The sequence below is a fragment of the Chiloscyllium plagiosum genome, chromosome 41, assembly GCF_004010195.1.
Source record: "Chiloscyllium plagiosum isolate BGI_BamShark_2017 chromosome 41, ASM401019v2, whole genome shotgun sequence".
Taxonomy (NCBI): domain Eukaryota; kingdom Metazoa; phylum Chordata; class Chondrichthyes; order Orectolobiformes; family Hemiscylliidae; genus Chiloscyllium; species Chiloscyllium plagiosum.
The window spans coordinates 14,242,664-14,258,130 of NC_057750.1; the positions used below are offsets into that span (position 1 = coordinate 14,242,664).

At 40.0% G+C, this 15,467-nt stretch overlaps 1 protein-coding gene across 1 annotated transcript in view; it reads left to right on the plus strand.

Annotated features, from left to right (window-relative positions):
• The window catches only part of LOC122542710 (ryanodine receptor 1-like), a 393,921-nt gene that overhangs the window by 88,501 nt on the left and 289,953 nt on the right, over window positions 1-15,467 (plus strand). Inside the window, exons 8-9 of the mRNA XM_043680690.1 lie at window positions 1,531-1,630; window positions 7,091-7,187. Of these exons, the coding sequence (XP_043536625.1) occupies window positions 1,531-1,630; window positions 7,091-7,187 (197 nt within the window). The remainder of the gene's footprint in view (window positions 1-1,530; window positions 1,631-7,090; window positions 7,188-15,467) is intronic.

The following is a 15,467-nucleotide window of genomic DNA, read 5'->3' on the forward strand; positions in this document are numbered from 1 at the left end:
GAACGCCTTACTGAAGTCCATATAGATCACATCTACTGTTCTGCCCTCATCAATCTTTGTTACTTCTTCAAAAAACTCCATCAAGTTTATGAGACATGATTTCCCACGCACAAGGCCATGTTGACTATCCCATATCAGTCCTTGCCTTTCCAAATACATGTATATCCTATCTCTCAGGATTCCCTCCAACAACTTGCCCACCATCGACGTCAGGCTCACTGGTCTATAGTTCCCTGGCATGTCCTTACTACCCTTCTTAAAGAGTGGCACCACTATAGCCAACCTCCAGTCTTCCGGCACCTCATCTGTGACTATCAATGATACAAATATCTCAGCAAGAGGCCCAGCAATCACTTCTCTAGCTTCTCACAGAGTTCTTGGATACACCTGATGACACCAAAATTGGAGGTGTAGTGGACATTGAAGAGGGTTACCTCAGATTACAACAGGATCTTGACCAGATGGGCCAATGGGCTGAGAAGTGGTAGATGGAGTGTAATTCAGATAAATGTGAGGTGCTGCATTTTGGGAAAGCAAATCTTAGCAGGACTTATACACTTAATGGTAAGGTCCTAGGGAGTGTTGCTGAACAAAGAGACCTTTTCCCTGGGGTCGGGGAATCCTGAACTAGAGCGAACAGGTTTAGGGTGAGAGGGGAAAGATATAAAAGAGACCTAAGGGACAACTTTTTCATGCAGAAGGTGGTACGTGTATGGAGTGATCTGCCAGAGGAAGTGGTGGAGGCTGGTACAATTGCAACATTTAAGCGGCATTTGGATGGGTATATGAATAGGAAGGGTTTGGAGGGATATGGGCCGGGTGCTGACAGGTGGGACTAGATTGGGTTGGGATATCTGGTCAGCATGGATGGGTTGGACCGAAGGGTCTGTTTCCATGCTGTACATCTCTATGACTCCAAGACCTGATCAGGTCCTGGGGATTTATTCACCTTTATGCGTTTCAAGACATCCAGCACTTCCTCCTCTGTATTATGGACACTTTGCAAGGTGTCACCGTCTATTTCACTACTTTTTATATCTTCCATATCCTTTTCCACAGTAAATACTGATGCAAAATACTCGTTTAGTATCTCCCCCATTTTCTGTGACTCCACACAAAAGCTGCCCTGCTGATCTTTGAGGGGCCCTATTCTTTCCCTAGTTACTCTTTTGTCCTTAATGTATTTGTAAAAACCCTTTGGATTCTCCTTAACTCTATTACCCATAGAAGACTAAAGTGAACACTATTTTCCAATTTAAGGTAACGTGTGCAAATGACTCTTATGGTTCTCCTCACTGCATTCAGTTGATTGAGAAACAACTGATTTTATGGTAATTAATGCCAGTTGCAGTACTTACAAGATTGTAGAAGTAAGTTGGGAAGCAATGAACCATAGGCCAGTGAAAGTACATTGCTTATCACTTGTATTAGTCTGAAAATTATTAGTTCCTCTGTCAGGTGAAGTGTCCTTTACTGCAAACAAGAAAACATGATGCTATTAATTTCTCTACATACACTTTCTTTTCTCAGCATTTATCCTGTGCCAGTGGAGATTTACAGGTGGATGCATCCTTTATGCAGACACTTTGGAATATGAACCCTATCTGCTCAGGCTGTGAGTTGGCTGAAGGTTAGTAAAGAAATACGACATATAATCAGTTGCAGAACTAAATGGTTAGCTTAACAACCGTTTATAATAAAAGTTTCAATTTAATAGACTTTAATTGGAATTGACTAGTTGCTAATCCAACAAACTTTGTTACAGAGGAACTTGAGCTTTCTCATGGATGTTGCACTTGAGAAAATATTTATCTTCGACTATGTAGATATGAAGCTGTTTCTCAAACCTACTGTAGATCTTTAATAACTTTCATGGGCTAATCATTTGATTGGCAGCTCTTGGATTACATAATAAATTGCAAGCAAATCACATGAGGCTGCCAAATATTGATTGACACTTGTTATTCTGATTTGAGAGTCAGTTTTACTTGGAGAGAAGTTTTCACTGTCAGCAGAAGAATGTTGATGCTTTGAAAATACTGCCTTTCTAAATTAGAAATGATGCAACTGCTGAATTAGTTGACTGTGCTGTAATTATATAGTTTAAATCCACCCACATAGAGGTTATAATGGAGATCATGAATGTGGTTCAGGATTATTGCATATGCACATTCTGTTTAATCACATTTCCAAACACCTGTTCACACTACTCAGAAATAAGAGGGATTCTCATAGCATCATGCCAGTCATTGATGATTCCAAGCTGTGTGACAGATAGGCCTTTGCAGATATAGGTTCAAAACTAGTGCATAGCTTAAAGGAATACCTCTGCATAAAGATTGAATGGAATTTGAGATTAATTGTTGAACAATCACTCTAATTATCAAGGCAATATAAAACCATAATGAGTAATGTCAACTGGGGATCGAGAAATACCTCAAACGTAATCCATTGTAACTAAAGTAAATATTTTAAACTTGCATGGATCAGTATTATAGTTAATATTGTATATTACAATTCTATATCCATTTTTGGATAATCTATTTTCAGAGGACCAATGATGACTACATCAAGTTCAGTCAAGATTATCTTGATCTTGAGACTAAGGCTTTTACATTATGAAAAGAGTTTCAAAGTTAAATATTTTACTATTAGGGAGAAGGGAATGTTGAAACCGTGATCGACCAGAACATTAAATGGCTTCAAATATGTGACAAATATTGAGGTGTTTTTTCCTTAGATCTCTTGGCTTAGAAAGTTATTTTAAGAATGATGACTCTCCTTCAAACGGCTTCTAAAATGCAACCAGAAGGAACAGGTGTTTTGTTCTTTGGCTGTGTGAGAAATAGCTGAGAAAAAGCCAATCAAATCAGCAGTTATTTCTAGCAGCCAAGAGCAGTCACCAAGCACATCATGATACAGCTAACAGGATATCAAAGAGTTGATTACAGCAGGTACAATCAAAACTTGCATTATTTGATTGTGTGCCCATGTTACTTTGATCTATTTTTCCTATTTAACTTGATCAGGGATGTTATTATACATCTCTGGAGTAGGTGAGTCTTGAACCCAGCTGCCTTTGATCCAGGGGCAGGGACATTACCACTGTGTCACAAGAAGGTCCCCTATGTTATTTTGAAAGAGACTAATCAGTAGGAGTCAAGTGGATACACTTTTGTTGCAAGAAGTATTTGTTTTAGAAACATTTGCAAAGGTAGTGAAAAGTCAGTGTTTGGGGCAATTTGTCCACCATGAATGTGGTATTATTTTTGTTTTTGAATTAGTTTCAATAACTCACTATTCAACTCACAGTTGGAAATGTAATCTCAAATGTGACTTTTAGAATATCAGAAAACAGTTTCTTTCTCAAGATAATTCTGCAACATTTTTGTACCTGGATTCTGATTGCTTTCCATAGGTATGTCAGGAATAAAAAAATGACGAGAGTTAAATTAGGGCCAATCAAGGATAATAGTGGGAAGTTGTGTGTGGAGTCAGAGGAGATAGGGGAAGCACTAAATAAATATTTTTCGACAGTGTTCACTATAGAAAATGAAAATGTTGGCGAGGAAGGTACAGAGATACTTGCATCTAGACTAGAAGAGATTGAGGTTCACAAGGAAGAGGTATTAGAAATACTGCAGAGTGTGAAAATAGACAAGTCCCCTGGGCCGGATGGGATCTATCCTAGGATCCTCTGGGAAGCAAGGGAAGAGATTGTCGAGCCTTTGGCATTGATTTTCAAATCATCATTGTCTACAGGAATAGTGCCTGAGGACTGGAGGATAGCAAATGTGGTTCACTTGTTCAAAAAGGGTAGTAGAGACAACCCTGGTAATTACAGACCAGTAAGTCTCACTTCAGTTATTGGTAAAGTGTTGGAAAAGGTTATAAGAGAAAGGATTTATAACCATCTAGAAAAGAATAATCTGATCAGGGACAGTCAGCACGGTTTTGTGAAGGGTAGGTCGAGCCTAACGAATCTTATTGAGTTTTTTGACAAAGTGACCAAACTGGTAGATGAGAGTAAACCAGTTGATGTGGTGTATGTGAATCTCAGCAAGGCATTCACTAAGGTTCCCCACAAAATGCTATTATACAAAATGCGGAGGAATGGGATTGTGGGAGACATAGCAGTTTGGATCAGTAATTGGCTTGCTGAAAGAAAACAGACGGTTGTAGTTGATGGAACATGTTCTTCTTGGTGTCCAGTTACTAGCGGCGTACCGCAAGGGTCGGTGTTGGGTCCACTGCTGTTTGTCATTTTTATAAATGACCTGGATGAGGGCTTAGAAGGATGGGTTAGTAAATTTGCGGACGATACTAAGGTCATTGGAGTTGTGGATAGTGACGAAGGATGTAGTAGGTTGCAGAGAGACATAGATAGAATGCAGAGCTCGGCTGACAGGTGGCAAATGGAGTTTAATGTGGACAAGTGTGAGGTGATACACTTTGGACGGGGTAATTGGAATGCAAAGTACTTGGCTAATGGTAAGATTCTTGGGAGTGCAGATGAGCAGAGAGATCTCGTTGTCCATGTACACAGATCCCTGAAAGTTGCCACCCAGATTGACAGTTGTTAAGAAGGCATACAGTGTTTTGGCCTTTATTAATAGAGGGATTGAGTTCTGGAACCAGGAGGTTATGCTGCAGCTGTACAAAACTCTTAGAGTATTGTGTACAGTTGGCCACACTTGGAGTATTGTGTACAGTTCTGGTCACCGCATTATAAGAAGGATGTGGAACCTTTGGAAAGGGTGTAGAGGAGATTTACTAGGATGTTGCCTGGTATGGAAGGAATGTCTTACGAGGAAAGGTTGAGGGCCTTGAGGTTGTTCTCGTTAGAGAGAAGAAGGTTGAGAGGTGACTTAATAGAGACATACAAGATAATCGGAGGGTTAGATAGGGTGGACAGGGAGAGCCTTTTTTCTAAGCATGGGGATGGCAAACACGAGGGGACACAACTTTAAAGTGAGGGGAGATAGGTATAAGACAGATGACTGAGCTAGTTTCTTTACTCAGAGAGTAGTAAAGGTATGGAATGTTTTGCCTGCAACGGTAGTACATTCGCCAAGTTTAAGTGCATTTAAGTCATCATTGGACAGGAATATGGGCGTACATGGAATAGTGTAGGTGGGATGGGCTTCAGATTAGTATGACAGGACGGCACAACATCGAGGGCCAAAGGGCCTGTACTGCGCTGTAATGTTCTATGCTCTAAGGAAAGGTCAGTCAACATGAAATATTAACTCTGATTTCTCTCCACAAATGCTAATTTTTTTTCCAGCAATTTCTGCTTTTGTTTCTGATTGGGATGTCTTTTAAGTCAGGAAAGATTAGAACTAAATGTGTTCACTCATGAAGTTTAGTGCCTACACTTTTCTGGATCTGAGACCTCCTAATCGGATTCCAAGACAACAGACATCAGTCTATAAGATGGAGTACTAAAGGATAAAGAGTGAAGCACACGTGTATCTTCTGTTGATACCCAAAATTTGCATTAACTTCTTACATCTTTAGATTAGATTACATTACAGTGTGGAAACAGGCCCTTCGGCCCAACTAGTCCACACCGACCCGCCGAAGCGCAACCCACCCATACCCCTACATTTACCCCTTACCTAACACTACGGGCAATTTAGCATGGCCAATTCACCTGACCTGCACATCTTTGGACTGTGGGAGGAAACCGGAGCACCCGGAGGAAACCCACGCAGACACGAGGAGAACGTGCAAACTCCACATAGTCAGTCGCCTGAGGCGGGAATTGAACCCGGGTCTCCGGCGCTGTGAGGCAGCAGTGCTAACCACTGTGCCACCGTGTTACAGGATTCCAATTTGCATTTGCCGATGAGCCCTCAACTGATTTTTTCTGGGTAATTGAGCTACCTAATTCAAGGCCCTCCCAAAAAGCTAGAGACCCCAATGTGAGTAGGACTGGGTTGTAGAGTTGCCATTACCATTGTGTGACTGCTCCTATTCTTTTCTGATGAAGGTCAATCTATATAAGCTGGATTTTCAAAATGTGGTTAGGGACCAGACAAATGGATGAATTTTCAGTCTTGACTGCACACTGAACTTCATCACTTTTTTAAACTGAAATCAGGCAGGGAGTGAGCTTGCTGCTGCGATAAGGTTACGGCTGTAAGCAAAGCGCCAGCTGCAAATGAGGTAGCAGCCATGTTCAGGGTTGCTTTTTGTTGCAAAATCTCCCTACAGAGCCAACGCCAGCTATTGTTAAGAAAGTGGCCGCACAATCTAAATGCAGGTGAAGGGCTTGAGCCTATGCTGAATTTGTGAAAATTCAGTCTTGCACAATTTCAAACTAACTCGCCAATGTCCCTGCAATGTGTTTGTGTGCACAAGAATAAAAACTAAAAGTAGTATTGTCCACTGCAGATGCTTTAACAAGCTCATTAATGAGCTTAATGTGTTGTTAATTGGCAGCAAATAGGTTTCCAATTTCCTCCCTCCCTAATGGCCGTTTTGAAAATTTCAAACTGTCCCAAAGGCATTGAGATTCCAGCATGACCTTGAGGATCACAACTTTGAAATCATGTAACACCAGGTCTTGATGCCCAGTTTTTTTAAAAGTTGTGCCCCTGTAAGTGTTAATGACTATTTATTAAATTAATTCACTTGCTTTATTAGTACTGTTAAAAAGCTCTTTATTTGTATATTATAATTTGCAGATTTTATGTCAGTTACATATTAAAGCTGGTTCCCCATGTTGGATCAAAATCTCAAATATGGTTAGCATGTTTAAGGTAGAAATAGTTTTAAAGCACATACTTCAATCTATGAATATCATCAAATTGCTCTAGCCTTTAATATGTTCTCGTAAATCATTTCATAATTGTATCGGTTGTGTCCATGTTCAATCTCTATAGAGCAGCTCAGCTACTCCCATTCCAGCATCATGTAGCTCGACAAATATTTTCTCTTTAGATGTTAATCCAATTCCTTTTAAGTTAATTTATCTAGAAGGAAATATTTAATCTAATATTTGGAAGAAATATGTTGGAATGTAGTCTGATGTATTTCTTAGGTATTAATTATTTGATTCTTTCTTCAACTTTTTTATCCAAAGGGTACTTGACTGGTGGACATGTACTGCGCCTTTTTCACGGTCACATGGATGAATGTCTCACTGTAGCAGCATTTGATCAAGGTGAAGAGCAGCGCAGGTCAGTTTATCCACTCAATAATTTCACCTCCTGAAATGATTTTATTTCAACTGCAAAGCGTCTGAGTTTTTAAGAGTGATAAAAGTATCCTTAATGTTCAGATTGAGCCCTTAACAAATAACATTTAGTAAAATGAACCAATTGGTATGAATTGGGCCAAACAACTCAGGAAGGCAGCAAGCTACTCCCAGGTTTTTGCTTAGCTGGCCTTTTTGAGTTGGGATAATAATGGGGCACTACAGTTGATCAGTTACTCCAGGCTAAGGGATGAAAACATTGGTTTTAACTTCAGTATCTAATTAATATTCAGTGGCTTGGTGGAAACTTATAGGAGGAGTTTTAATCAGAAAAAACACAGGCTATTTGGGGGAGAGTTGCTAAAGTTTTTAAAATTAGAATTCTCACCCAGACCCATTTCCAACCTTCTGATTCGCAGTTTTATTTTACCAATCTATGCCAAGAAAGAGAGTTAGGACTCCATAGGAAGGCTGTGAACCTTTTTGTTTCCACTTTATTCCTTCCCCACTTAAATCTGCCAGTGCAGATCACCATCCATCTTCCCATCAGTATGGAAGCTGAACCTGTCAATCAAGCTGGTTTTGTGGTGTGGAGTGTGGTGAAGGAAGAAACAATTACCAGTCTAATGGTGTCGTCTTCATGGGTCCTCGGTGTGCAGAGGAATCCTGATGTCTGGGTTACCCATGCTGTTCTGACATCCTCCCTCTCCTATACCAGCAGGAGAGGGCATGTCAAAATCTACGTTTACTTAGTGTAACGCTCAAAACAAAATAAATGTTAGATTCTGTAAAATAAAATACAGAAAAGATTGGAAGTACTCAGTAGTGATGAAAGATTGTTCTAGATTGGGTATGGGGAACCTTTTTACATTGGATGGCTTTATTTTATTTAACTGAGATCCTATTAGGTTGCATGCTGAGAATTTAACATGTAGAACAGTATGTCATATTTTTGTCAATGTATTTACTAATTTTAATTAAAGCCTGCTCATATATATGAGGACTTTAAACAAATTAAAATTTAGCAAAAACACATTTATTTGTTTGCAAAGTTGACAATAGAGCTAATAATAGGTGAAAAACAACCATTTAATGACTTTTTTTTGTGATTGCTTATTGCACGATAGGAATTAGATATCTGGTTCCAAAATCGTTGAACACAACTTTAATTGGTCCTCCAGGTTAACATCTGTCATCTGAGATCCCAAGTGTGTTTTAATTTGTGTTACATATGAAAATGTTGATTCGTAACAGTAGGTTGTACCAAAACAAGACTGCATTCGATGAGCATGTTGGTGGAGATGTGGATATTCAACAGCATCTTTTCATATTTCAATGGGATCCTTCTTAGCCTCAAATAGAGACTTCAGAATATTATCTTCTAAGACCTCAATCAATTCCATCTGTAAGTCATCAGGTGCTTTGGAGGCATCAAGCAAGTGCGATTGAAAAGCTAGTTTCAGTGTGAGATCATGTTTCTCCAAATCTGCAGGCCTTTCATTGTCATCTTTAATCAGGGAGTCCAGAACAGCTGTGTATTCTTTCACGATGTGTTTCCTTAATGATTTGTATCCTGTTCATTAATTATCTTTGCCAGTTCAGGAGGGTAAGGAGAACTTTGAAAAAGTCAGCTTCTTCTGAAATGCCTGAAGTTTTAGCTGCGTATCATATATAGATTTACTTTTACCTTGACATTATATTACACAAAAATGCAACATTTCTGAAGAAATCCTCTTTTGACAATTAACATGGTTCATTCAGTTCCTCAAAAAATCTTATGATTGTTTTCGCAAAGATAGAAGTTTTACAAGTATTTGTCATTGTGACAACCAGCGTATTTTAGAATGATATGGCAGATCCACACTGAACGTTTCATCATCAAGCTGAGGCATGTTGCGAAATTGGCGATGCACTGATGCATTTGCTCAAATGTAGTTTACAATACCTATAACTTTCTTTAATGTCTCACTCAAAATAGTAGATTTGGCACAGAAATTCTGTTGACGCAAAAGACAATGAAAGGAAATCAAAATATATGGATCTGGCAATTCTTTTTGCAGTAACACAACAAATCCTTCATCATGGAAGGAGCACCGTCTGTGCATACACCTACTAAATGACATTAATTCAGTTTCCCTTCACAGCATTTTTCCTTGAAGATAGTGAAGATGTCAATTTCACATGTCCTTGCGGTAAGGGTACCCAAAGCCATTAACTCCTTGTGGCAATGAAAATTATAACATGAATGAAAAATAACACCTGCGCTGAGTCAGTAATGTCAATGGATTCATCGAAGGCAATCGAATAATACGTGCCTTCGCTTTGGCATATTGTATGAAGATGTTCTGTTGCATTGAGGGCTAATTCATGTTGCTGATCAGTTATGGTCCTTCCTGAAAGAGGTAGTTGTTTGTACTTATTAACCTTATTTGAATCTAAACATCCTACAACTTCAACAATGCATTCTTTTATGATTTACACATCGCTAAATGGCTTGCCTCTTCTTCCAAGTATGTATGCTACTTTATAAGTTGCTTCATTGATGTCACTCCCTTGTCCTGACATCATTTTAAATACTTGCTACTGCTTTTGATCTTTCATTTTCTTAAGTGCAGACTTTTGGGATTCTCCTTCCAGTTTAGTGTATTTGTGGTCCTTATGAGTTGCATAATACTGATATGCATTGTATTTCTTCACTGTTGCAGTTATAGTGTCGCAGAGCAAACACGTCACTTTATCTTTCACTGCAACTGCGTAATACTGCAATTCCCATTTTCATTGAATACACTGTTCACTTGCTTTAATTTTATTTCTCAGTTTTTGACATGACTGGGTTATGAGTAAAATTTTTAAAAATGGTACACGGATTTTAAAAAGGCGGATTTAGTATTTGTGGACAACGAGGCAGAAGGCCACTACTAGTTCCTCAAAAGGCTGCAAGTTCCCCACCCCTATTCTAGTTTATTTGAGTTTCTGTTCTAGCTTGATTTCTGGTCCACATGTTAAAAAAGGTTCACTTGCACCTGTAGTACTGTATCCCAGCATGATGCTGCCAAGTTGAAGATGGAAAATGACATGGAAGAAATAAGGTTTTTTTTTCTTGAATTTATTTTGGAATACTCTACTTGTATTTGTTGTACTTTAGAAAATTGCTTTGCTTGAGCCACTCCATTTGTTATGAGTTGTTGTTTATGATGTAGGAGCAATATCTTTTGACAACAGAACTTCCAGCATGACCGAAGCTAACATTCCACGTGGATTGCCTCCAGTTTCTCAGATACAGAACATTATGACCTGCTGTTACAGTGCAAGGGTGGTCTCCTACATTTGGGCCAGGAATTTTGGGTTTTTTTTGATTAGATTAGATTACTTACAGTGTGGAAACAGGCCCTTCGGCCCAACAAGTCCACACCGCCCCGCCGAAGCGCAACCCACCCATACCCCTACATTTACCCCTTACCTAACACTACGGGCAATTTAGCATGGCCAATTCACCTGACCTGCACATCTTATGTCTCACCTGTGGCAGATGTGTGTCATCACCAGTGTTCCCACTAACTTGACTTTCTTCTACGCAGATCTCTGAGGTCCATGAGTAGAACTGCACAGCTCAGAGGAAGCATAGGTTATAAAATATCTGAACAGGTTGATTAAACTACTTAGGACATTATAAAATGCTATTGGTAATCATGAGAATGGGAAAAAAAATTAAAATTCCTAATCTGGCAGCCTCTATCTTATTAACTGACAGTATCCTCATTTTTATTAAACTCAGCTGTTACAGATATTACCTTTTGGAACTGAAACAAATGACGTGTCATAGAGTCATAGTGTCATTGAGTCGTACAGCCCGGAAACAGATCCTTCAGTCTAACTCATCCATGCTGACCTGATATCCTAAATTAATCTAGTCTTGTTTGCCCAGCACCTGGCCCATATTCCCTCCAAACCCTTCCTATTCATATACCCATCCAGATGCCTTTTAAATGTTGTTATTGTACTAGCCTCCACCACTTCCTCCAGCAGTATGTTCCAAACACACAGTACCCTCAGCGTGAAAATGTTGCCCCTTAGGTCCCTTTTAAATCTTTCCCCCTCACCTTAAACCTATGCCTTCTAGATTTGGACTCCTCCATCCTGGAGAAAAGACCTTGGCTATTCACTCTATCCATGCCCCTCATGATTTTATAAACCTCTATAAAGTCACCCCTCACCCTCCGACGCTCAAGAACAAACAGCCCCAGCCTATTCAGCCTCTCCCTATAGCACAGAGCCTCCAACTCTGGCAGCATCCTTGTAAATCTTTTCTGAACCCTTTCAAATTTAATGACATCCTTCCTATAGCAGAGAGACCAGAACTGCATGCAGTATTCCAAAAGTGTTCTAACCAATATGCTGTACAACCGCAACATGACCTCCGAACTTCTGTACTCAATGCCCTGACCAATAAAGGCAAGCACATAAATAATTTGGGCACTCTCAGCGGAAATTTGATTTTACTGCTGATATGAGACTTACTCAATGGCAGGCAGCATTCATTCCACCTATTGTCAATGGTAGTTACCATGGCCTAAGACTAGGTTAATCAGTTCAATCTTTGCGATGGATGTTAATGTGCACTGTTCTAAAAAAGATTTTTTTTGCTGTTCAGATAGTCTCACAATTATTACAACACCAAGGTTGCTCTTTATGCCCTTCATATAAACAATACTGAATACTATTCCCCTGCTTTAAGGAAAAGTGTTGCATTAAAATTCAGACTATTGCTTAATAGCTGCCAATGTATCTGAAAATATCGCTTTCCTAAGCATGGGACATGCATGTTCTCAAGTGGTTTAAAAACAAATTGAAAATATATATTTTATTGTTTTACCTTCTCTTTCTTTGCTCTACTGCAGCAGATAAATTGGGAATGCAATCTTTGTAGACTTTTAAATTGTCACAAAGTATTTGGAATTGCTTAAGTGTGTGATATCCTCATGTTAGATTTCCTTTCCACCTGCTAAAGTAATATGTCAGTGCTCAATGTTTCCAGTATTAATGGGGGAATTGAGGAAATTGCAAACACAAATTTGGATGATTGATGAAATAGTTCATGAGGATATTTGAAAAGGGCCACTTTTTTCCCCTTTTAAATTAGAAATTGGAATTGAAAGTTGGACATAGCTATACACTATACCTTGGGAGTGTCAAGTGGGATTGCATGTTGTACACTTTAGATACACAAAATTATGTTGCTTTTTGGAACAGTGAGGTGGGTACTTTGAGACAGACCATCACTAAGAATGTTGGAGTGAAAGAAAACCTGTCTAGCAACAACGTTTTGGATCTGCTATGAATGTTGTGGTTCACAGACCCGTAAGACAGTGCATCCAGAGATATTCAGAAGCCTGCGAATAAGAATCATCTCTTCCTCTTTCTCCGAGTGGAAAAAGACAAAAAAAACCTAGTGACTTGAAGAATTCCAATTCAAGAAAAGTCATAGGGTCACACCATTGGCTATTGAATTGAAGATTGACCATTGCTCTGTGGACAACCATGAATTATCATTGTTTAAAATCGAAAGAACTATGGGGACCAGCTCATTCTACTTATATGGTCTGAATTTTGATCCCCAGAATTGGCTTTACCTGTCTATATGTTTTGACCCATGTTTGTGTCAAACTTTTTTTGTTCCTTATTTGTACAATCAGACAATCCCTACAGTGCAGAAGGAGGCCATTCAGCCTATCGAGTGTGCACTGACCATCTGAAATGCACCCTACCTGACCCATGGCTTTAAGGGCAGGAAAAAACAGTTATTGCTTATAACATTCAGAGTCGCAAGTCAATTTAGGGAATATGGAGAATTACTTCAGCATGAGACTCACATTTCTAGCTTTGTTTTGAATTACTTCCCAGACATTCAAAGACATTCTGATCAGTGTAGAGTGTTAATTGTTTAGAGAAAACAATCCACTCAACTACTTCAAAGTGTTCACCAGGTTTGGAGCAACAAAGACCCAGTGGACTCCAGTTTTGATTTCACATCCAGTTTAGATCAAACACAAGTAATGCAAATATTGATGCCCTTAATTGGAAGACAGATAACAGGTGGGAACATATCCCTTATTGACTGAAGGAAGCTATAGCTGATGCCATGTCCATGCTCTAAGTTAAAGACAGCATTCTGATCCCAATTCCCTATGAACTAAAATTTAGTGAAATATCACTGATCCCCTTATGAGTGAGATCCAGAACAGTCGTGGTTTCACTTTTGCCTTCTTTTTGAAAGACGACCTCAGACAGCTTTGGCTGATTGATATGGACAACAGTAGATTGCATCGTTACTCGATGGCTTGACTTACTCCATCAGGGAATAGCAGGATACAGACCATGTGCAGGAAGATGGGATTAGTTTAGAATGGCATCATGGTCGGCGCAGACATGTTGCCTAAAAGGCATGTGCCTGTGCTATATTGTTTTATGTTCTATCGCAGAGCCAGCTGCTAAATGGGTTCAAACAAGCATGGAAACTGTGTGGTGATGGGAGAGTACAAGGGAAGATAATGGAGTCCTCTGTTCGCTGGTTCATGACAAGGACATAGAAGTGAAGCAACTCATCCTTCCCATCAGTGTCAAGTGTTCGTGACCAAACAGAAAGCCAACTAGAGTAATGATGATTGCTATGACCAGAGAAAGGTAGGGAAGTTATTGATCACTACTGCTGAAATTGAGAGGTGTACTGAGGCAAAAACAGTGATGCGATTTCACCCCAGCATATGGGGTTGTTGAGACTTCTAGCTGTACTTGCCATGGATTTTACACTCAGTGATTTGAGTAGTAACAAGACTGAACACACTGTCTGTACTCACCAAGTTTACAAGGGTATTTGCACCTGAGACCAAAGGCCTTAACTCTAGCAAGGGCATTAGTATGTGATTTGTTTGCCTGTTTTGGTGTTCAATGTTGGATTCGCACTGGGCATGCAACTTTGAGAGCAAGATCCTACAGGATTTTGGCAAAGTCTGTGATATTGCCAAGAACCGTGTCACCCCTTATCATCCGCAAGGAAATGGGCAGTACGAAGGATTCACCCATACTCTACGTGACTGTCTAATCACCTTGCCTCTCGAGAGTTAGCAAAAGTAGCCTGAATACCTTTCGCAGGTGGCTTATGCTAAGAATTCACCCCACACTCGTCCACCAGCTTATCTCAACACTGTCTCTTCTTTAAACAAGATATACTCCTTTCCATGGACCATCTCATTGAGCTCGTCACACCATTTCACTAAACCAGGCATTCAAGCTGACATTCAAGAGGACTGAGATGAAAATCATCAAACGATCACAAAGCTGACAGGGCTGACCTTCTGATCAGCATAGGAATATTCCTCCAAAATTTGGAATATCAGGAATTGGAACCCCATACAGACATTTAAGTGACTGAATACAGGTTACCATATCTATGTTGAACCATTAGCTAGATGCAAGACAATCTCAGAAAATGATTCAGAGGGAAGTTGCTTGAGTCCAAGAGTCTGGTGGATGATGTACAGGCAATCCATGCAGAACCTGAAGTTTTGGTGTATGTTGGCATGAGTGAATGGAACGAGGTAGTGATGAGGAATTCAGTAGTTACTTGGGTGCTGTGAATTGGAAGGGTGCGTCCAGTGTTGGGGAAGCTTACTCCCACACGGGGAAATGACATAGGGATATCCTGCCGGGAGGCAGAATTTGAAATAACACTGAGACTGTATTCCCTACAGTGTGGAAGCGGGCCGTTTGGCCCAACAAGTACAGACCGACCCTCTGAAGAGTAACCCATCCAGATCCATTTCCCTCTGAGTGATGCACCTAACACTATGGGCAATTTAGCATTGCCAACCTGCACATCTTTGGATTGTGGGAGAAAACAGGAGCACCCGGAGGAAACCCAAATAGACACGGAGAGAATGTGCAAACTCCGCACAGATGTCACCTGAGGCTGGAATCAAACCCGGGTCCCTGGCACTGTGAGGCTGCAGTGCTAACCACTGAGCCACTGTGCCGCCCCAACTGTTGCTGATCATACAGCTTTTGGACACCTGACCAAGCTGGACCTGAACGTGATCCTGCTGAGAACTTGTATCCTTAGGAACGTACCAGTACTGATAAGGGGCTGAGTAGGTCATCTTGAGAAAATGCTTGAATTTACCCCAATCACTGCCATTTGTCTGGATTGATGACTAAAGAAGAAGAGCTGCCACACATATTCTAGTAATCATAGTGCAATTGAACGTGC